Source organism: Sinohyriopsis cumingii, chromosome 3 (genome assembly GCF_028554795.1).
Source record: "Sinohyriopsis cumingii isolate HCF-2022 chromosome 3, ASM2855479v2, whole genome shotgun sequence".
Classification (NCBI taxonomy): Eukaryota; Metazoa; Mollusca; class Bivalvia; order Unionida; family Unionidae; genus Sinohyriopsis; species Sinohyriopsis cumingii.
The window spans coordinates 74,990,594-75,016,346 of NC_142963.1; the positions used below are offsets into that span (position 1 = coordinate 74,990,594).

Below are 25,753 nucleotides of genomic sequence, written 5' to 3' on the forward strand. Positions count from 1 at the left end.
TAATAGTGATGTTTAGAGAGCGATCGATCTCAGAGTCCGGGCTTTTGAAGACTTATGTCAAGTTGTTTCTCTTCTGTTGTGACCAGTATTGAATTTTTGAGTTTTTGAGTTATTTGTTGAATTTTCTTCAGATTATTTGTACTCTAAAAGATTAATTCGCTTCTCTGGAAATATTATTGTATACATACAGAATTCTTGAACAAGGACACTTCTTGAAAATTTTATCTGGATTTCCAAGCCCTGAGGATTAATTATTGTGCTTCTACAAGGAACCGTAGACGTCAACACAGTACAAGTTACAGCATACGTGATCGCCTTCCATCTTGGATTTTTCATCTCGACTCGAACTTGGAATCATTAGAACATTTCAATATTAGGACTTAAAAAAATGTATTCGTGGATTATTCTTGGATTATTTTTGGATTTGATTCTGGAAATGATAAGTTCATATATTTTAATTTTTACATAATTTGTCCAGGGAAATAAATTATTTGTTATATTTTTCAAAGCTTGTTGTTTTCACTCTTTCTTATGTTACTGTTTTTTTGAGCCTAAACACGTAACAGAAGACCTGATCCAAACAAACATCGGAAGAGCACATACCCTCGCCCACTCCCAAAAATTTAATCTTTGGTTCCTAATGGAATCAATCACACAGTTTCCAACAATGTATATAATCTTGAATTACAGTAATGAATTATATACCTTTTCCTTATTTTAGGGAGTGAAGAATGGGTTTGGACTGATGACTTTGTATCTGTTTTCTGCTGTCGATTTATTTTGTAACTTGACTAAATCATCTTCATGAGGAACTAATTTTTCCAGTGCAAAGGATACACATTACACGAGTCGTGCATATGTGTGAGTAGTACATAATCTATTTATAAAATAATAGCCCAGAGAGTAAATTGTTTATGTTTCTATCTTCTTCAATTGTTTTTTTATGGGTATATATTAGCACACAACCCACAATCTAATAATTAAAATCCAAATGCATATTAAAAGATTAAGGCATGGTATACCTCAGTACTGTGACTGAAATATCTTTGGATAATGTACTTGTGGAAATTGTACATGCTCTAAACATACAGCTAATTACAGTGTCTGCTTCTTTGTGTTTAAAAAATCAGCTTAAATCAGTCTAAAATACACTATCTTTAGCAGTTACTAAAATACAGAAACGAATTCTGCCAGACTAGACATTTCCATGTTCTTAAAGTGCAATGAATGAATGTTCAAATATAAAAAATGCAATAAAAGCTATGTTTTCTTATTTTTATTTTATTTAGTACAATTTGCCTCTGAAGTTGAGGAAGTGAAAAATGACCAAGCGGAGCTAGCAGATTTTTGAAAGCTGTATATCTGATGTAAGGCCAAGCTGTATAATCTGATGTAAGGCCAAACTATATTTCTGATGTAAGGCCAAGATATATACTCGGATGTAAGGCCAAGATATATACTCGGATGTAAGGCCAAGATGTACAATCCGATGTAAGGCCAAGCTGTATTTCTGATGTAAGGCCAAGCTGTATTTCTGATGTAAGGCCAAGCTGTACAATCCGATGTAAGGCCAAGCTGTATACTCTGATGTAAGGCCAAGCTGTACACTTTGATGTAAGGCCAAGCTGTACACTCTGATGTAAGGCCAAGCTGTATACTTTGATATAAGGCCAAGCTGTACACCCTGATGTAAGACCAAGCTGTAGTCTCTGATGTAAGACCAAGCTGTACACTCTGATGTTAGACCAAGCTGTAAACTCTGATGTAAGGCCAAGCTGTATATTCTGATGTAAGGCCAAGCTGTAGGCTCTGATGTAAGGCCAAGCTGTATGCTCTGATTTAAGCGAAGCTGTACACTCTGATGTATGGACAAGCTGTATAATCTGATGTTAGGATAGCTGTATACTCTGATGTAAGGCCAAGCTGTATAATCTTATGCAAGGCCAAGCTGGACACTGGTGTAAGGCCAAGCTCTATACTCCGATATAAGGCCAATCTGTACACTCTGATGTAATGTCAATCTGTATACTCTGATGTAAGGCCAAGCTGTATACTCTGATGTAAGTCAAAGCTGTATACTCTGATGTAAGGCCAAGCTGTACACTGATGTGAGGCCAAGCTGTATAATCTGATGTAAGGCCAAGTGGTACACATTGATGTAAGCCCAAGCTGTATACTCTGATGTAAGGCCAAGCTGTACACTCTGATGTAAGGCCTAGCTTTATACTATTATGCAAGGCCAATATGTATACTCTAATGTAAGGCCAAACTTTATACTTTGATGTAATGCCAAGCTGTACACTCTGATGTAAGGCCAAGCTGAATACTATACTCTGATGTAAGGCCAAGCTGTAAACTATGATGTAAGACCACACTGTAAACTCTGATGTAAGGCCAAGCTGTATATTCTGATGTAAGGCCAAGCTGTATACTCTGATGTAAGGCCAAGCTGTATACTCTGATGTAAGGCCAAGTGGTACACACTGATGTAAGCCCAAGCTGTATACTCTGATGTAAGGCAAGCTGTACACTCTGATGTAAGGCCTAGCTTTATACTCTTATGTAAGGCCAATCTGTATACACTAATGTAAGGCCAAACTTTATACTCTGATGTAATGCCAAGCTGTACACTCTGATGTAAGGCCAAGCTGTATACTCTGTTAGGCCAAGCTATATGCCAAGCTATATACTCTGATGTAAGGCCAATCTGTATATCTGATGTAAGGCCAAGCTGTAAACTCTGATGTAAGACCACACTGTAAACTCTGATGCAAGACCAAACTGTATAGTCTGATGTAAGGCCAAGCTGTATACTCTGATGTAAGGCCAAGCTGTATACTCTGATGTATGGCCAAGCTTTATACTCTGATGTAAGGCCAAGCTGTATAATCTGATGTAAGGCCAATCTGTATACTCTGAGGTAATGCCAAGATTTATACTCTGATGTAACGCCACGCTGTACACTCTGGTGTAAGGCCAAGCTGTACACTCTGATGTTAGTCCAAGCTGTATATTCTGATGTAAGGTCAAGCTGGACACTGACGTAAGGCCTAGCTCTATACTCTAAACTTTGTCCCATAAATCTAAAATTTCCCACAGTTCAAATATTTGTTTTTATTACCATTTTTTTCCTCAAAGTATTCAATACATGTTTCACCATTTGTAAGCTCCATGATATGTGTTGATTTTCATTTAATGTGTCTAGGTTGGGCTATACATTTCAAATTACAATGTCTGATGACATTCCTTAAACTTTTGACATTCTGTGGGTTTTTCAGTACTTAATAGACTCTGAAGTGCATATTAAATTCATCTTCAATTTTATTTTGTCAAATATCCTCTATGCTAATGGTATATCTATGAAAAGGGTCTTTATATAAAATGATACTATATTTAGTCAGTCTTTCTACATGCTTCCCTTGTGTACATAACATATTCTATTTAACAGAAAAATCACCTGTATATCTTCTATACATTAAGACATTAGCCTTTTTGGTTGTTTTTGACCTACAGGGGTAAATCAATAAACATTTTTGTAGTTATGTGCATTGATCAAAATGTAATGTTAGTAAGTCTATTCTGTGAAACTTCCATATTTGCTTAGACTATTGCTGCCCACACAGGTTATTTACAATTTAGAGAGCCCTTTCTGCAGTACCACATTTATGTTTCAGGTTGTTCTCTAGTTTGAGATGGATTCTTCTCATGTCTACAAGCTAATGTAACTGTGCACTGACTGAACATAAATGTATAATTTGTACTCATATGATCCCTAGCATGGTTAGAACACAGAGTTATCAGTAAAACTTGGTCAAAGAAATATCCAAGGCTTTTGGTTATTATTCTATTCACATTTTGATGTGTATTCAAATTAATTTCATTCTCCTTTGAAGTTTCATCAAGAGGTATCCATAACACTGCTTCTTCATCTGACAAACTTCTCATCTCTTTAGAGAACATGTGAAAAGTGGTGGAAATAGCTGGAAGAGAATAAGCTTCTGCAATCCATTTCAAGAGTATTCACTAATGATGTTCCCATTTTGATTTTACATTTTTATTTAAAACTTTTTCATTACAAAATCTGTTTAATAAATTAGCATGAAAAGTATTATGACAATACATTTGCTATGTATATTTAATATGTATTGTGTTTAAACTTTTTCCTCCATATTGTGAGGGTAGGAGTGACTAATGTCACTTTTCTGTAAGAACATATTACATGAGTAGGAATAGATACTGACTGTAGCAAACTAAATCAAGAGTCATGATTTAGTTTGCTACAGAAAGGTATATACTCCTGTTCATTATCTATAAATGTCTACAGCAGGTAACAATATTCATTCTGGGACACATTACATAGCTAATATTTGTCTCTGTAGATTATATATCAAGATGATTATTACTTGGAGGCAGACTTGTTTACTTGGATCTGAGTTTAGGACATTGGTATTCCCCTTGAGAAAAACCGTGTACATGATGGTTATCATGTTCTTACTAAAGTTTTCAAAACAAATCTGACCTTGTTTATAATTTAGAATGTTGCAGAAATTAACTGGATGGGAAAATGACCCTCATCCTAGTTCTGTGATAGTGTCTTATTTTTCTATGTAAAGGTAGTGATAAAAAAGTTACTCATTTCATATCTTAACATAAGTCTTAGTGGAATAAATGTTAAGTCGTGTTTAAATAAGAGGATTAAATATAGTGGAGCACATTCTATAAATATATTATGTCAAATATTTATTGAATCGGGAATGAGGAACAAATAACTGACTTCATGGTATCAGAGTTTAGGCAAATGTTAAAATATTACCTATCAAGCATCACAAACATGTTCAAAAGCACAAGATGTAATTATCTTAGCCATCAGAGGCATAAGTGTGGAAGTCACAACTAAAATAAGATCATATTCTGCACATTTAAAGTAGTTACCACAATAACTTGCGTATAATGAATGTATGCATATCTGGAAACAGCACAGACTAGGGTCTTCCAGCACATCAACCTCTATCAGATTAGAGTCTATTGCTGTTCCTTCCAGTCATGATTTCTATAGAACATCAACCTCTACCACATTAGAATCTACTGCTGTTCCTTCTAATCATGACTTCTAGAGAACATCAAGCTTAATTAGATTAGGGTCAATTACTGTTCCTTTTCAACATAAGTCTGAGAGAACATCAAGCCCTATCAGATTAGGGTCTATTGCTGTTCCTTCTAATCATGACTTCTAGAGAACATCAAGCTGTATCAGATTAAGGTCTATTGCTGTTCCTTCTAATCATGGGTCCTAGAGAACATCAAGCCATATCAGATTAGGGTCTATTACTGTTCCTTCTAATCAAGAATTCTAGAAAACATCAAGCTTTATCAGATTAGGTTCTATTGCTGTTCCTTCTAATAATGAGTTCTAGAGAACATCAAGTGCTATCAGATTAGGGTATATTGCTGTTCTTTATAACCATGAGTTCTAGAGAACATCAAGCTTTATCAGGTATGGGTCTATTGCTGTTCCTTCTAATCAAGACTTCTAGAAAACATCAAGCTTTATCAGATATGGGTCTATTGCTGTTCCTTGTAATAATGAGTTCTAGAGAACGTCAAGCACTATCAGATATGGGTCTATTGCTATTCCTTATAATCATGAGTTCTAGAGAACATCAAGCTTTATCAGATAAGGGTCTATTGCTGTTCCTTCTAATCATGATTTCTTTAGGAAACATCAAGCCCTATTAGATTAGGGTCTATTGCTGTTCCTTCTAGTCATGATTTCTATAGAACATTAAGCCCCATCATATTAGAGTCTATTGCTGTACCTTATAATCATGAGTTCTAGAAAACATCAAGCTTTATCAGATTAGGGTCTATTGCTATTCCTTATAATCATGAGTTCTAGAGAACATCAAGCCCTATCAGATCAGGGTCTATTGCTGTTCCTTCTAGTCATGATTTCTATAGATCAAGCCCCATCAGATTAGGGTCTATTGCTGTTCCTTCTAGTCATGATTTCTATGGAACATTAAGCCCCATCAGATTAGGGTCTACTGCTATTCCTTCTAGTTGTGATTTCTACAGAACATCAAACCCTATCAGATTAGGGTTAATTGTGATTCCTTATAAAGATGAGTTCTAGAGAACATCAAGCTTTATCAGATTAGGGTCTATTGCCGTTCCTTAGAATCATGATTTCTACAGAATATCAAGCTTTATCAGATTAGGGTCTATTGCTGTTCCTTCTAATCATGACTTCTAGAGAACATCAAGCTTTATCAGATTAGAGTCTATTACTGTTCCTTCTAATCAACACTTCTAGAAAACATCAAGCTTTATCAGATTATCGTCTACTGCTGTTCCTTCTAATAATGAGTTCTAGAGAACATCAAGCACTATCAGATATGGGTCTATTACTGTTCCTTCTAGTCATGATTTCTATAGAACATCATACCCTATCTGATTAGGGTCTACTGCTGTTCATTCTAGTCTTGATTTCTATAGAACATTAAGCCCTATCAAATTAGGGTTTATTGCTGTTCCTTATAATCATGATTTCTAGAGAACATCAATCACTATCAGATATGGGTCTATTGCTGTTCCTTCTAGTCATGATTTCTATAGAACATCAAGCCATATCAGATTAAGGTCTATTACTCTTCCTTCTACGCATGAGTTCTAGAGAACATCAAGCCCCATCAGATTAGGGTCTATTGCTCTTCTTTATAATCATGAGTTCTAGAAAACATCAAGCTTTATCAGATTAGGGTCTATTGCTGTTCCTTCTACTCAGAAGTTGCACAGAAGAGTGTAGATTCATGTCTAATATTCTCAAAACATTTTTAATACAAAAATGAAGCTTAAAATCGTATAGACTTTGTCTATACCTTTAGAACATTGTAGATGTGATTATAGAACATTGTAGATGTGACTATAGAACATTGTAGATGTGACTATAGAACACTGAAGATGTGAATATAGAACACTGTAGATGTGACTATAGACCATTGTAGATGTGATTATAGAACATTGTTCAGACTCTGGAGATTCTGAAGCAAAATGTTGATTTAAGTTTCTTTGTCAACAGTTGATATATAGAAACATAGTACAAAAGACAAATATTAACAACACAATGTAATGTGTTCGGTATACAAGAACTCTGAAATTGCCATTTATCTTCATCTTAATATAACTTAACACAAGATTCATACAGTTTTCACTTTTTGTATTTTGAAATGGGAAGGTATAAAATTCCTAAATCACAATGATTTTCTACTTTTTGTCCCACACTAAAAGAATCTAAAGGGCAATTTCTTACCAGTAGTACAGTAGTATTAGTACAATTTCCAGAGTCATTGTGGGTAAGTTTTTGCAAGGTAATATGGGCATGACTGGTAAGAGGCTCTTGTTGGTGTGATTTTTCATTAATATATGAGGTGAGCTAGTTAGAATATAATATAGTACCAGTTTTACACATTATGCCTTGCAGAAACTTACCTCTAATGGTTTGCATAAATGGCTTATTTGTACACAAATTTCTGCATTTGCTGCAGTCTGCTACAAATCATGTCTCAAACTGAAATTAAATTCAATTACCTGCAAAAATTAAGTGAATTCTCATGTCAAATTTGTAATTATTATTTTCAATTTGGAGAAGCATTTGCAATGCTTTGAGTACCATTTTAAGATAGACCTGAAGTGTAGATTATACAGGCATCTAAAACAGTAAGTTCACACCTTAACTGCAGATGCTGTCCTACTGGATGGCAGATAAAACATCATCTGGGAAAATTTAAAACACCTTTATGCCAGAATTATTAGATTTGTTCAAATTATGCTGAGCCCCTTTTATGAAGAAATTATTTCAAGGTTTTTATATTTTTAGTAATAGTGGCCAATTGGTAGTAGATTGTCATAATTGTTACAAATTTAAAAGGCATCTATGCCAGGACATTTTCCATCAAATCTGGTTAGAATCATTTTGCTTGTTTTGGAGTATATTTAGTTATTAGATGTTTTTCTGTTCTTTTAATACCTGCCATAATGAATAGTGGATTGACATCATTTTGTACCAACTTGAAAACAGTGGTCCCTGGTTAAAAGGAACCTCAAGAAACTAGTGAAATTTCTTAGTTGTGAAAAAAGAACAAGAAAAAAATATATTTTGTCATTATCTGGATAAAAATGAAGACTTTATTCTGTGCCAAATTTTGTTGAGCATGAGGTGATTACAAATGGGTCCTCTGCATTTCAGAATAAGTCCATCTAACTCACAGATGACACAACTTGACTGTCAACATACGGTGAATTTATTTTTGTAGCTATCATTTTACACGCTTTTTCAAACAAAAGACCCAATATTGTCATTGATATTTCAATTCATGATTGGGGAAGGGTACCCTATTTTCTTTACTGATGATGCATTCTTTGCTAGACCGTATCATGAATTGTGGAAGGGTACTCTGTTGTATCTATTTATGAATGATTGTTTGCTAGATTTTATCATGGATTGTGGGAGGGTACTCTATTATATTTATGAACGATTGTTTGCGAGACCTTATCATGGATTGGGGAAGGGTACCCTACTGTATCTATTTATGGATGATTGTATATCAGACCTTAAATTTGGTAACCCATAAACAAAAGTACTTACTATCAGGTTTAAAATACATTCAGCAGTAATCATGCATTCTGGTTCTAAATGATAGAAATAAAGCATATAAGACAGATCAATTTGTATCCAACTATTTTGTGGCACACCATATTATAATACATAATTGACACATCCTTTAATCTCAATTACTTCAGGATAACACGAATAATCAACTATATATAATTATAGATTATAATATTTGCACTGTTGGATATTAGGAAAAGACTGAAGTATAACAAGGCAAGAAACACAGTTTCTGAAATTATAAGTACAAATGATTTATTATATACCCATATTTCTTCAATAAGAAATTGTATTAAAAAGATTTTCCAAAAGTTAAAATCAACCGAACTATTCCTGAAAAGAAAAACTGTTTAAATTTCATTCCTGATTAAATCAAGCATAAATACATTGTATGATACGCTATGTTTATGTACTGTTGCATTATGGAAGACATTTTGTGTCATTATTTTACATGGCAACAAACTTACTGCATCCTTCATGAGCTTATCAGTCCCCAATAAGTGCATAACAAAGTGCTAAATGTGATGGATCCTCACCCACAATGCATCTTCCCATAATCTACCACTTCATAATGCAACTGTAGATATGTATCTATAATGTTTGCAGCTAACTGCATTTGATACATGGATAAAATCTGGAAACAGTCACTTTTTTCCCGTCAAATTATCATCCAAATCAACACAGTCCATCTGGTATCCACTCACTCCTTCTTTTGTTTCTTTTTCAAGTTTTCTAGGTACATTCCTAATGATTTCTGTACAGAGTCTTTCAAAGCAAAATTGCAGAAATTCTGAACATCGGCTTCCTGACGCGCTTGCAGCTTTTCCAATATGGGGGCACGCATGGTCTGTTTGGTGATCAGCTTCGCTGCAACTGCAATAAAGGTAAAATTCATTTAAATCATGACAGCTTATTTATTATGCATTCAAGCCAGTTGTACTGGAAACTTTCTCATTGTTATTTCTACTATATTCATTGGGTGAATAACTAAAATTAATTTACAAGTTAATTATTGGTAACATGATGGCTGTATAGTTATGCATACTTTGTTGGGAACTAACTGAAACATGCATATTCAAATGCACCATCTGAATGTGGTAAAACTTTGTAGTGACTCAATTTGTTATATATAACTATAATCCATCATGTCAATCTGATTAAAATCAGATCTCCGCTGTCCTACGTGAATATCTGATGATGTCTGCCCAATGGTCATGTTCTGGTGATATCTAAATTAGCCAATGGAAATGCAGCTTTCAAAAATCTGAAACAATTGTTCGGTATACATTCATGCTCTTCATCCACAATGTTCTGTCTCCAAGCGTGAAGATATAAGACTTCATCTGATTGGTTGATAAAATTAGCAATTATGGTAATAACATAGGTTACCAGAACATGACCCTGAAGTGGTTGCTGTCAGACCTTCATGTATAACAGCAGTGATCTGATTTTAATCATTGTCCATCATGTAAACGTGGATAATTTATATCTTCACTTTTTTTTACTAGTTTGTGCAATGTATTCATTGGCCAATGAAAAAAAACTAAAAGACTATTTCCTCAATTAAGAAATAGACAAGTAGGGCAATAAATGTTTCTCAGGGCAAATACAGTAAATAGAATAATACATGCAAAGCAATAATGTGTACTGGTACACAACAAAATAAATTCACGTCAGGCTTCCTATGGGGATTAAAGACAGTATGCAGTTACCCTACACTCCAATGTAGTTCACTCTAAGTAGGCTACAGCCATTACAACTGATGCAGACCGCATTGTTGCCATGCACTGATGTCATATGACATCACATTACATGATGTGGAAAAATCTATGTATTATCACTCTCTCCCTTGGAAACTGTTTTCTTACAGTGTTATCTTTTGGGTGTTGGGGTGTCAGGGAGAGGTAGTACTGTAGCTTTCTTGTAGCTACACCCCTGGGTGGAAGGAAGCACTCGTCCACATCCAAAACTTGACTCTCACTGCTAGCTCTGAGTAGCTGCATGTACATGGCATTTCCACACCCTGGTCAACCATAGTAAATGGTGGGCTAAATGTAGACAGGTGGTTGGATTGTTCAAATACTGACCTTAGAAACTTCAAAAACACAAAGTCACATAGTCTCTACAGCAGAATAGGCAAAGGAGGAAGTGCTTTTCCAATGACTATGAATGCAGAAGAAGACTACTTGGGTCTTCCCAATCCAGCTTTGGGTTAACAGTCCCAATGCCATGTGGGTTACCTTGGGACAGAGGAAGGCTAATGTAGCAAACCCTGACAACATAATCTGGAGTGAAGCCCATAAGATGTCAAATCATACATGTTGCCAGCAACTCCGGCAGCTGAACTGGTTTCAAACTCAGGGTTTCCATATTAACCTGTCCAGCTTGCACTCTTCAGAGGTCACTCCAGCCTTGCTTCACAAAACAGGCAGCACCAGTTACCAGTTATAAACCCAAGTTTGACTGGCACAGAGATTGGGTACAAGGGGTTGCCTCCAATGGTGAGTGAGTTTCTCACATCTCAATGGACAGCTACTGCCCACCATAAAGCTGCGCAGCCCCCAGACAATAAGGTTTTTTGTTGCACTACAGTCTACCTGCTTCAATAGGTCCTTAAAGCTTAGAGCTTATGCTGGATTGAAATCGTTACACCAGGAAAGACAAAGAGAATGAAGAAACCAACTCTAAATAAGAGGATGCTGGAATGTCAGAACCATTACAACTGGCTTGTCTGAAGACCTTCAACAGATCAACGATGCATGCAATGCTGCTGTGATCAAGGTTGAACTTAAAAGACTAAATACTGACATTGTAAAACACTGAAATTGCAAACCTCCCAGAAATATGCCTTGCATTGACTGGATTGCATTGAGAGACAAACTACACTTTCTTCTGGCAAGAAAAAAGCCCTGAAGAAAAGAGAGAACATGGAGGAGGCTTCACAGTCAAAAACACACTCCTATGGATGACTGACAGAAGAAGTTTAGAGTGATGTGCCAACTAACTTTTGAGTGTCCTTTAAACCTTATGAGTGTGCAAACCCCTAAATTCCACTCTGCCTCCAAAATAAAGGACCAGTTTTATACAAACTGGAGGCCACCATCAATGGAATCCCAAAACATGGAAACTTGTAACTGTCAGGGGCTTTTAATGCAACAGTATTTGCCGATCATGACTCATGGCCTACTTGTCTAGGACTCATATTACTGGAAGACAAACAGCAATGGGCACAGACTACTTAAACTTTGCTCCTACCATGACCTCTGCATCACAAACATGTACTTCCAGACAAAGCCTCAACTGGATCTAATCATCACCAGCTGCATCAGCCTCAAAAGTGTCCTCATCACTCACAGGTACCATGGCAATGACCGAGACAAAGATCATTCCTTGGTATACAGTAAGGTCAGACTTCAAGCAATGAAACTGCAAAGTTGAAACACAAAGGAATCCCTTACATCAATGTCAGCACCATGGCAGACCAAGAAAAGTCGCAGATGTACAATGGTGCCCTGAAATAGCTCTCTGCTCCAACAGCCCTGGTATAAGTGCCCTGTAGAAAAGTGAGTTATTGAAGAATGTGATCTACTGCACAGCCCTGTTTGTCTTTGGCAACAGAACAAAACCAATAACTGGTCTGAGCTAGAGTGAAATGATACCAGTCATTGAGGCTGAATGCATCACCTTTGCTAACTACAAGAGTGCCCCAAACATGGAAGCTTTACAAGCAATGAGAGCTGCCATAAGCAATACCCAACAGACTGCAAGATGTTGCGCCAATGATTATTGGCTGCAGCTATGTAAAAACAAGCAGACATCCACAGATGCATGCAACATCAGAGTTATGTACAATGAGATCAAGAATAGGTCCTATTTAAAAAAAAATAGAACACTTCTGAAATCAGTGACAGGGGTGACCATAAATGATTGTGACAAGCAAATACAGCTGTGAACACTGTGCTCCCTGGTAAACTTTATCAATGATAAAGCCCCCACTTATTTCAAAAACTTGTAAATCAAGTCTACCCTAAATCATAGTGCAGCTTCTGAGCAGAAAGGTCCACCATCATCATGATTTTCTCACTTAGACAACTGCAATATAAGTTCAGGGAAAAGAGAAGACCACTCTATATGGCCTTCACAAACCACAAAAAGGGTTTTATCTTGTCATCAGAAGTAGTTGTTGTTGTTATAGGGTTTAACGCCATTATTCAACACAAGATAGGCTATACATGGTGGCCATTATTAGTGGTGGAGGAAGAACCCGTGAAAACCCCAGAAAGAACCACCGACCCATGAGAAGCTACCAGCAAGCTTTCTCACATATCCTCATTGGCCAAGCCCAAGACTCGAACCCACACAGACAGAGGTGAGATGGCAGTGATCCATGACGGAGAGCGCTTTAGATCACTCGGCCACTCGGGGCCCCTCATCAGAAGTAGATTATTCTAGCTGCCAGAAAATATATATGTCCCTCAAAGTTCTTTAGCATGATCAGTCATGAAAACATGACCCAGTTCATTTGGCTCATCAACTAAGGTTATCTACCTTCACACATGGTCACATGAAAAACTCAATAACTTTGTCTCAGGGCTAAAACCAGATCCACATGGTTCTCATCCATTACCTGCTCTGTGATCTTTGTTATGAAGAGTCAGACAGCAAATCATCTCCGAAATCTCAATTTTCACAAGCTTGCCAGGACTTCGGACTTACCATCAACCTGAAGAAAACTGTTTGTATTGATAGGTCACGCTGCTGTGGATGAAAGTCTGCATCTGATTAGGGTTCACTTGTTTGTTCTTCTGGTGATGGATGTCTCACCTTTTGGGACTGAGACTGAGCCCACTGGATTGATGTTAGCTAATGTCCTGTCAGACATGGGCGAAATATATTTAGCCACTCCATCTGACCAGTTGGGAGTTTTAGGTCTATCTAATCAATTTAATATACAAATTGTAAATATTTCATGATATGAAAAGAAATAATAGAAATCAAGTGACAAATAAATAATGAAATTGTTTGCGATGACCACTCACAAATCTAGGTGAGATGTGAAGCTTCATAACTCGTGTTAAGTCTGTGTTCAACAGAATTTGCAACAAGAGTTAAAAACCCTTTTGTGTCTATGCGTTGTCTGATAACACATACTGCTTCCAATTCCTATAAAGAACATTGCTGAAGTATTTGGAGGCTAAAAAGCCAAGGAGAACAGAATTATTCAACAGGAATATAATACTATCAAACAAAAGTGATGTTAAATGTAGTTTGTTTACAGAATTCATTAAGTATAAAGAAACAGGATCCATGAATTCACCAGGAATATAGACATGGTTCCCCCACTTTTCTAAAGATAAATTTTCCAGGTCATTTCCTGGGTTTTTCAAGCATGAAATTATTTTTTCAAGGTTTATACATAACCATTACTTAATGGAATTAAGGAATATTTAAGATTTTTAAAACATGCATTTTCTAAATAGAAAGATGTTTCTATTTCAAGACTCTCCAAAACGTCTAAGTCAGAAAAGATGACCATGTACAAAACCACAAAATGTATCAAATGAAACAAGGTTGACTATATTCCTAGAAACTGGCATGTAAAGTAATTTCCATGTGCAGGATAAAATTTTTAACTTTGTTGACCTGCATTATGTTGCTACATGGAAACAACACAATGAACATAAATTAGTTTTGTTTCCTTTCAAACCTTTAATCCTAAATAATACTATAGCAAAATATATACATGTTATACAAAGTAAACATTTCCTATCATAGTATGAAAAAACAATAAACACAAAGTATTACAATCTTATCTTGTAACAAAAAAAGTTTAACCCTGAATTTATCTGTGCTAATAACATCCAAAACAAGATTTTCAAACAACCTAAAGTCCTTAAGATGATTTGGTTAAAAGTCCATCATTTAAAAAACGTTGACACAAGGGTTGATTCAGATTTTGACAAAAGACCTTAATAAACAATATAGTTGTATAAACAAGGAAAATCAACAGGCCATATTGTAATTTTATAAACCAGTCCCCAAACCTGTATTGATACAGGGGCTTCTATAGGTTTTTATTATAAAATACAAAGGACAACAATTTCCCATTTCTCGTGCATCCAATTTAAGATCTGAAACCAATGATTCAAGCTATATGTCACTGTGTAATAGTTTCGCATCAACATTCAGCTCAGAGATTTGACATTTTGGACAACAAATTTGGCTTAAAACAAATAGCAGTCCATTTTTTAATCTGGGTTTCCTCCGAATATTCTCACCCCATTTTTCACATTTGGACAGTTAGGTTGGGTGTGGGGTCAAAGCAACTGCATATCTAAAATTTGGAATTTGCCACCACCGTGTGGTAGCAGCAAATGGTAGTCAATACCAGTGGGTCTAGCAAATTTAAATGATGTTATATTGATACATGCCTGCATGAAATAGATAGGAAAATGATTTATTTAATCCACTGACAGACAGTCTGAATCGAGACGAAACTACAACATAGATTAAACCTGACCTGGTACTTGCCATCTGCATCACTAGTCAAATGACCAAGCATATTTCAAATAATGACATTGGAAGTCCAACATTCATGTGATATCAACAACTCTTTTTTAATGTTGTACAAAAATTAAATTATATTAAACAAAAGTCAGATATGTTTTGTAAAAACCAGAAAGAACATATAATTCTCAACATATTTATTTCAAGAACAATGACAAGAAACCTGTTGCTGTTACAGCAATCTGGCCAGTCAAATTCATCAAGCAGAGCACATATCAATATGGTGGTCATGTGATACAACAAAACCCAGGTAGCTGTTCTCAGAATAAATATTGAGAATTTTGTGCTCTTTCAGTTTTGTATTTTTATTACAAGCAGTATACGACTTTCATTTAATAATTTGTTTTCTACAACATTTGAAATGATTTATACTTGATATCACATGACTTCTGGATCTATGATGTCATGAACATGTGGACTGTGAGATCTGTGTACTCGTGCAACTAGCAATGCAAATCGGGAGTACCAGTCAAATTTCATCAATGCCATATCTTTATCTTGTTTTCAGCAGATTAAAGACATAATGTTTACAATACTCGCAAATTCTGAGAAGAACACAATTTCTGTATCAATTTCATGCAGGTGTGACATGATTCAAGAGTGTTTAAGTTTGCTAGGCCATCTGGTAAGCGGCTACACTTTGCCGCCACCATGTTGACCTCTTTTAAAGCTAGAATGGTTTTCACACCTTCCATGTAAGAAAATATACAGACATCAAGCTGCCTGTGAAAAAAATGGTCTACTAGATGAATCTAAGGCACTGAGCATTTGGATTGACTCAACAAATATGTTTATGGCAAGCACCCAAATGATCCATACTGCAACCTCCAAATGTTCTGGTCAGAGTTCGATAAATTTAACTCGCGATCAGTTCAGTTATGACTCAATTGCTTAACTGTTTTGGGCATAAAGTGGCAACAGAAAATTCACGGGTTTTTCCAGATTTTGATCAATATTATAAAAATTCAAAGACTTTTAATGGTTGTGAAAAAAACATAATTTCTCTTGACTTTTTCCCCGATTTCCCCGTAACATGGGAACCCTGTATAGAAACAGGATCAACATAGGCCATTAAAATGCAGTTAACTGTGAAATCGGCTTCAATCTGCTGATGTGGATGCATTTGATCTAGTTTCAGCAATCCATTGCTGGAACTATGGATAGCTGAATTAATCTTCGCATAGATACTAATATCTTAAATGGGCAAAACTTGAAATGGTACTTCAAAAACATGATTACAATCTCTGTCTGCAATAAATGAAATCACATATACTCCTGTGAAGACTTCTGTATCTTTGGTTAATAAGTATAACTTACTTTTTGGTCTTGACATCAAACAATTGAGATTAAGTTACAAACTTTTATTGGCCTATGGAGAAAGACAAGAAATCCCAAATTGAATTAAAGAAATAACATAATTTTTTAAAAGATTTCAATACACCTTCCAACAAAAACTAGACTTAGTACTGTCATGTATCATCAACACACAGACACACACACTTTCAGAGTAAATAAAAAATACACCAAGTTTCTGCCTTCAAAATCCACTGGACTGTGGAATAAGTCTTAATAAAGATGCAGACTTTGTAGTTCTCAATAATTCATTGGAGGTGATGCAAGTGATATTAGTATTAATCTTTGCACTCATCAGAAACTGGATGGAACTTCTGTTGAAACTTCCATTAAGCCCTTATTTAACTTTTCTCACCACATAAAATGATATTGTCTACATCTGGGAGCATCAAAACACACAATGGCCACATTTACAGTAAATATATCAAATCTTTGTTTTTCTACAGGTACTGAGGATAATAGTTGCCAGTGCCAATATTGTGTTTGCAGTATGCCAAAAAATAAAACATTCACTCTTGCTATTGGGTTTTACCAAGTCAAACTCTGTCAACCAAGAATTTTCTAATTTTGTTTTTCTGGGATTTGCTCGCAGATGGTGCATCATTCCCAGAACTGCAGCTGTATTTTGATATTATGCCTTCAAACATGAATCACATTTTCATGCTATTCTAACTACCTAAAATAAAAAAGTTTTATGTATGAAATACAATCTGATTTAATGTACCTCACTTCAGCAAATTAGTCTAATGGACTTTTCTGCAGCAGTGGTCAAAGGACTCATCACATAAAATCACCCTAGCTCTTTTTGGTCAATGCAATGATGGTTTTCTTAATTCTGACTGGATTTACCTTATAATCATATTTCTGACAGTTTAACTGTGAAAGCTGCCCCACTGGGATAAATTTCCATGAGCATTAAATATTACTGTGGTCCCCTGTTTTATGATACAATGGTCAGTGGTCTTTTGATTTTGTGATACAGTGGTCCCATGTGTTATCAAATGGTCAGTGGACCTTTGTTCTATGATAGAGTAATCCCTTGTTTTTATGATACACTGGTTAGTAGTCATTTGTTTTAATGATACAGGCATTCCTTTTTTTTTGGCAAAGTGGTACAGGGGTCCCTTGCTTTTATTATAATTTGGTTAGTGGTTGATATGATACTGGGATCCATTGTTTTATGATAGTGTGGTCCATTATTATAATTCACTTTGCACATGCTCATTGATACAACACCTTGTTCTCACAAATACATTCTATTAACTGATTCAGATGAACCTCATATTGTTTGTCATCATGAGTGACATCAGCTACAAGCTATTCAATCACCTGGATATGACTCAAGGTGTGTTTTCAGTCTGTTTCTTACCGGGTATCTTGAGCCAACTCTGCATCTCAGCTTTGGCTTCTGAGGCTATTTGGTCTAATGGCACGACCTTGTCGACCAAACCAATACGTGCAGCTTCCTCTGTGCTCAACATCAGCCCCTTCTGGCAGCATAATTCTGTCTGTCTAGAGCCAACTGTGTGCACCATGGTATCTATAAACCTGTTCGTTAGACATGATAAGGTCTCCAGTAAATACATGAGAAATTAAAAAATATCTAACAAATATCCTGCTAAATATCCAGGGAGGTCTCATTAATCCAAATTCTATCCCATAACAGCCTTAAAAAGAAATCATGAAGATCATTCCAAATTTAAATCATTTACCCAACAGATAGGCTAAGCTGGCTCAAGTGCTGCTTAATTTCTCAAAATGTTGCCACAAATTATGGTTTTACAAAGTCTCACTTATGGTACTTTGTTGTATGATTTCTCTCTGGTGGAGAAAGTAGAAACAGTGCTCCAGTATTAATGCAATTTTAGTATCTACAGGACTCCTATAATCTGGCCAAATAGGACACAGAGAACAGAAATCCTTTTAGTGAAAATTTAATGGAGGAAGGTGACAAAAAGGTGAAGGTTACAGTTAAAGTAAAGTAGAGAGTAGAGATTTTTAAAAAGCATAATGTTATTTCCAATAGTAGAGGTATGGGATTTGAATTATGTTATGTCTAATAGTATAGGTTGAGATTTGAATTATGTTATTTCTAATAGTACATGTATAGGATTTGAATTATGTTATTTCTAATAGTACAGGTAAGGGATTTGAATTATATTATTTTTAATAGTACAGGTATGGGATTTGAATTATATTATTTTTAATAGTACAGGTATGGGATTTTAATTATATTATTTTTAATAGTATAGGTATGGGATTTGAATTATGTGATTTTGACTTAGGCAAATTTTGCGTTAATGTGATTTCAATTTTCACTCAATTTTTTTAGTGGAAGACTATTAATAATGAAATTATTGGTTTAAAACAAGGACAAATAGGATTCATAACCACCTATAATGAACGATATTGAAGTTAACTGAATTAAATATTTTTCAATGCAAATTTAAGGCAATGAAACTGAAAATGTAAAGTTACATGATCACTCTTTGGAACACAACTATCATGCAAGTCAGGGGTTAATGTATACCTAGATGTTTCAGACTAAAACCATCATCTAGAATGTTTAAAACTGTCACTTAAAACATCCAATTGACTAAACCTCAGAGTCAAATTGTATAAAAGTTAAAGAAATAAATTTCATTAAAACAGCAAACATTTTCTTGGACTGATTAAGCTAAATTGTAATGCAGCTTGGCTTTTGAAAAATGGTAACCTCAAAAAACAAAAGGTTACTGTTGAAAATGTCGTTGGTAATGAGGTACTAGACCTCTTTTAATTTTGGTAAGGGGTGAAATATGATGTAGACTAATCTACCTATAAACCTCCACAGATTTGTAATAAACTAATCTACTGATAAACCTCCACAGAGTAGTAATAAACTAATCTACCACTAAACCTCCACAGAGTACTAATAAACTAATCTACTGATAAACCTCCACAGAGTAGTAATAAACTAATCTACCACTAAACCTCCACAGAGTACTAATAAACTAATCTACCACTAAACCTCCACAGAGTACTAATAAACTAATCTACTGATAAACCTCCACAGAGTAGTAATAAACTAATCTACCACTAAACCTCCACAGAGTAGTAATAAACTAATCCACCTATAAACTTCCAGAGTAGTAATAAACTAATCTACCACTAAACCTCCACAGAGTACTAATAAACTAATCTACTGATAAACCTCCACAGAGTACTAATAAACTAATCTACTGATAAACCTCCACAGAGCAGTAATAAACTAATCTACCACTAAACCTCCACAGAGTACTAATAAACTAATCTACTGATAAACCTCCACAGAGTAGTAATAAACTAATCTACCACTAAACTTTCACAGAGTAGTAATAAACTAATCTACTGATAAACCTCCACAGAGTAGTAATAAACTAATCTACCACTAAACCTCCACAGAGTACTAATAAACTAATCTACTGATAAACCTCCACAGAATACTAATAAACTAATCTACTGATAAACCTCCACAGAGTAGTAATAAACTAATCTACCACTAAACCTCCACAGAGTACTAATAAACTAATCTACTGATAAACCTCCACAGACTACTAATAAACTAATCTACTGATAAACTTCCACAGAGTAGTAATAAACTAATCTACCAATAAACCTCCAGAGTACTAATAAACTAATCTACTGATAAACCTCCACAGAGTACTAATAAACTAATCTACTGATAAACCTCCACAGAGTAGTAATAAACTAATCTACCACTAAACTTCCACAGAGTACTAATAAACTAATCTACTGATAAACCTCCACAGAGTAGTAATAAACTAATCTACCACTAAACTTCCACAGAGTAGTAATAAACTAATCTACCACTAAACCTCCACAGAGTAGTAATAAACTAATCTACCACTAAACCTCCAGAGTACTAATAAACTAATCTACTGATAAACCTCCACAGAGTAGTAATAAACTAATCTACCACTAAACCTCCACAGAGTACTAATAAACTAATCTACTGATAAACCTCCACAGAGTACTAATAAACTAATCTACTGATAAACCTCCAGAGCAGTAATAAACTAATCTACCACTAAACCTCCACAGAGTACTAATAAACTAATCTACTGATAAACTTCCACAGAGTAGTAATAAACTAATCTACCACTAAACCTCCACAGAGTACTAATAAACTAATCTACTGATAAACCTCCACAGAGTAGTAATAAACTAATCTACCACTAAACTTCCAGAGTAGTAATAAACTAATCTACTGATAAACCTCCACAGAGTAGTAATAAACTAATCTACCACTAAACCTATAAACCTCCAAAGAGTAGTAATAAACTAGTCTACCTATAAACCTCCACGGAGTAGTAATAAACTAATCTACTGATAAACCTTCACAGCATAGTAATTTTCTCATCATTAGGCTACAATTGCATAGAATTTCACTTGCTGCTTAAAGTTTTCATGTGTTAATAATCTTGTAAAATAAACAATGGCATACACAAATAACCATGAAATCAGCACAAAAGTTGAGAATGTGTGTGTATGTGTGTGATTTTGATTTTTAATGTAGCTTTAACAATTTTTCAGTCATATCGCTATGATGGCTGCAGTGTGACAGTTTATAGTGATGTCTTGCACTGGGGCATCATGCCGCAGACATGTCCCACCCAGTCACATTATCCTGACACCAAAAGTTGAAGTAAAAGCATGAAAATACTATGTTGAACCTGTTTACATTGATTTCTGAACAGAAAAATGAACAAAAGTTGATTCTGTATTTGAATATGAAAGCATACAATGGCCAAAATAAACAATGGCAAAAAGGTTGGTTGGGGTGAAGATCTCTACTTGAGAAAAGACAAAGTCAACTTCTCTACTCTCTCCTGTTTGGGCAAAATGACAGGCACTGGTACAACTATTTCACCTCACCAGTAATCACCCAATGGCATCGACCTTGAAGTTTGTATTAATAAAGTCCAAACCATAACTTCATTGATGGCAGTTGACCAGACAGTATGCTGCTCACTATATGGAAGTTGGCCTGACAGTATTCTGATATCTACATGTAAGTTGGCCTGACAGTATTCTGATCTCTACGTGTAAGTTGGCCTGACAGTATTCTGCTGACTACATGGAAGTTTGCCTGACTATTCTGCTGACAACATGGAAGTTGGCCTGACAGTATTCTGATCTCTATGTGTAAGTTGGCCCGACAGTATTCTGCTGACTACATGGAAGTTGGCCTGATTATTCTGCTGACTACGGAGAAGTTGGCTTGACAATATTTTGCTCACTACACAGAAGCTGGCTTGACAATATTCTGCTCACTACATAGAAGTTGGCTTGACAGTATTCTGCTGACTACATGGAAGTTGGCCTGATTATTCTGCTGACTACATGGAAGTTGCCCTTTCAGTATTTTGATATCTACATGTAAGCTGGCCTGACAGTATTCTGATCTCTATGTGTAAGTTGGACCAACAGTATTCTGCTGACTACATGGAAGTTGGCCTGACTATTCTGCTGACTACATGGCAGTTGGCCTGACAGTATTCTGATATCTACATGTAAACTGGCCTGACAGAATTCTGATCTCTATGTGTAAGCTGGCCCAACAGTATTCTGCTGACTACATGGACATTGGCCTGACTATTCTGCTGACTACATGGAAGTTGGACAGTATTCTGCTCACTATATGGTAGCTGGCTTGACAGTATTCTGCTTACTATATGGAAATTGCCCTGACAGTACATGGAAGTTACCCTGATAGTATTCTGCTGACTACAAAGAAGTTGGCTTGACAGTATTCTGCTGACTACACAGAAGTTGGCTTGACAGTATTCTGCTGACTACACAGAAGTTGGCTTGACAGTATTCTGATGACTACACTGTCCATATTTGTCTCCATACATGCATTTTCCTGGTTCTGTACCATTAAATGAGGATGCATTAAAAGTGGTCATTTTAAACAGGCTTATCTAGTCTAGACACATTTAAACATGATGACAATGTAGAAACAATCAGTCTCACCAAATCAAGGATAATGCTGTGAATTCAACTGCAAAATGTTGATGTAAAACAACATTTATGATATATTTCACAGTGAGATAATGAAATATATCACTGGGTGAAAAACTATTGCCTCAGAGGCAGTATCACTTTCACATTACTTTTTTCCCCATTTAGGAAATATATCTGCCCTTACATATGTTATTCAAATCTGTATTTCTATATTTAGGCCCATTTCATTTTTCTTCTTCTACTCCTTCTCTCCCACCAGTCATCAGAATCTACAGATTTTAATATGTGTCCATTGTAGACACTCTAGTGTACATTTATGCAATCAAAGAGGTGCCAAGAAGAAATGCCTAAAAGCAAACTCAAAGCAACAAAAATTAGTCTTCAAAGTATTACCTTGTTTTATTAGTAGCTTTCTTCATGAATCATGGAAACTGTCACTGACCGACCTTACATGACCTGTTGCCATGTTACACCGATACAGTTTTTGTGTAACTTGATACCCATCAAAATCATCTTTGAAAATGATGGACGAACAGGCGTAGATTAGTGTTGGTTATAAACCAAAATTAATTGACAACTGAAAATTGGATACAGAGTCTGCTACTAAACTAGACTGCATGCTTTCCAAAGTCACACAAAAATTCACACTTAAATGTAGAAATAAACAAAATAAAGAACAAAAACTGTTACATATAAACTAAAAGTAATCATTACAATTTGTTGTTTAAAGATGTTACGATTTGAAGACTGTACAACTCTGATGTTTCTACATTAAGCCTGCCCCACTCCAACAGTATCAATCCACACATGAAATGTGTACACAACAATACAAATTCTCCATTTACATAGGAATAGTCAGTATTTTGACAAAATACAAAATTTTATGCATGATATGTAAATGCTAAATTTGTCAAATGTCACTGACCCAAATTAGTGTCAAACTTAGGAACTTCTTTTTATCAATGAAGTAATGTACCCATTAATCACACTGGCACAAAATGGAGAAAAATCAGTGCAACCTGACAGAAATTCCCAAATTTTTATCAAGGATGGAACACCAGTCTTTTTGAAATAGCTTAAATATATTTATTATAATTCTATTACAATCCTTAATCCATAATTCCATCTGAAAGTTTAGTGAAAAATTTACTGTTGAAAAGCAAGCAAAAAAATTATCAAATATTTCAATTTAAGAAAGGAAACTTAAGATGTTAGTGAAATCAGAGACAGATACTGTATTGTTAATGGCCACATTCTGATTAGACTGGTTAAAACAAAAAAGACTCAACATTCAAAGTAATTATTCATTCTGATTGCTATTTGTGTTACTGAATATCTAGTAAAGTTTGTAAATGAGCTTGAACTCAAAATTAAATGTTAACTAGATATATAATGTGTTTGAAAAGGACTTGCGTTCCAAACAGGAAGTCTACAAAATATAACATTGGCAAAAATCATTTATAAAGCACACAAATCTAATAAGGTCATCTCTATATAGCTATGAGCTCACATAAAAAACTGCCTAGGTCAAGTATTGTCTGCACATTTGTGCTCACAAAATTGTATGTAAACATTGAAAAAGAGTAAAAGACTAATAAAAGTGCCCCAAAATTCTCCTAAAGAGCTTAAAAATCCAATCTGATCAACTATGCATCCACAGAAACAAGCCCATCCGTAACAGTTTTGTTTCCAGTACAGAACTCTTCAACCATTCAAAGTGTTTCAACCAAATGTGGTACACATGTCAACCAAGCTGCATACAAATGCCTTTTCATACTTCATCTTTTCCATATTCATTTTTTTAAGTTGCCATGGAAACAAAAAGTAGCTTAAGTAATATATAAATTATCAGTGACATACCATAGGGTGCTGGACCTTATGGTACTTTCTTTAGGAGTTTTTACATATAAAGCTGAGGACTGGAGGGAAATATCTAACTCTACTACATATAAAACTGAGGACTGATGGGAAAGATCTAACTCTATTACATATAAAACTGAGAACTGATGGGAAATAGCTAACTCTATTACATATAAAACTTAAGACTGGTGGGAAATAACTCACTTACATATATAACTGAGGACTGGAGGGAAATAACTAAACTGGAGGGAAATAACTAACTCTATTACACATAAAACTGAGGACCAGAGGGAAGTAGCTAACTCTACTACATATAAAACTGAGGACTGATGGGAAAGATCTAACTCTATTACATATAAAACTTAAGACTGGTGGGAAATAACAAACTCTCTTACATATATAACTGAAGACTGGAGGGAAATAACTAAACTGGAGGGAAATAACTAACTCTATTACACATAAAACTGAGGACCAGAGGGAAATAGCTAACTCTACTACATATAAAACTGAGGACTGATGGGAAAGATCTAACTCTATTACATATAAAACTTAAGACTGGTGGGAAATAACTCTCTTACATATATAACTGAGGACTGGAGGGAAATAACTAAACGGAGGGAAATAACTAACTCTATTATACATAAAACTGAGGACTGGAGGGAAATAGCTAACTCTATTACATATAAAACTTAAGACTGGTGGTGAATAACTCTCTTACATATATAACTGAGGACTGGAGGGAAATAACTAAACTAGAGGGAAATAACTAACTCTATTACACATAAGACTGAGGACCAGAGGGAAATAGCTAACTCTACTACATATAAAACTGAGGACTGATGGGAAAGATCTAACTCTATTACCTATAAAACTGAGGAGTGGAGGGAAATAACTAACTATTACATATAAAACTTAAGACTGGTAGGAAATAACAAACTCTCTTACATATATAACTGAAGACTGGAGGGAAATAACTAAACTGGAGGGAAATAACTAACTCCATTACACATAAGACTGAGGACCAGAGGGAAATAGCTAACTCTACTACATATAAAACTGAGGACTGATGACAAAGATCTAACTCTATTACATATAAAACTTAAGACTGATGGGAAATAACTCTCTTACATATAACTGAGGACTGGAGGGAAATAACTAAACTGGAGCGAAATAACTAACTCTATTACACATAAAACTGAGGACTGGAGGGAAATAGCTAACTCTACTACATATAAAACTGAGGACTGATGGGAAAGATCTAACTCTATTACATATAAAGCTGAGGACTGGAGGGAA

At 35.2% G+C, this 25,753-nt stretch overlaps 1 protein-coding gene across 2 annotated transcripts in view; it reads right to left on the reverse strand.

Annotated features, from left to right (window-relative positions):
• Positions 1-8,714: 8,714 nt before the first annotated feature.
• LOC149803128 (enoyl-CoA delta isomerase 1, mitochondrial-like) overlaps positions 8,715-25,753 on the reverse strand; it is a 45,405-nt gene continuing 28,366 nt past the window's right edge. For both annotated transcript variants that reach the window (XM_089952747.1, XM_089952746.1), the window contains exons 7-8: positions 17,958-18,136; positions 8,715-9,541 (exon numbers count right to left, since the gene is read on the reverse strand). In XM_089952747.1, coding sequence (XP_089808873.1) covers positions 9,369-9,541; positions 17,958-18,136 — 352 coding nt within the window. In that variant the 3' untranslated portion in view covers positions 8,715-9,368. The remainder of the gene's footprint in view (positions 9,542-17,957; positions 18,137-25,753) is intronic.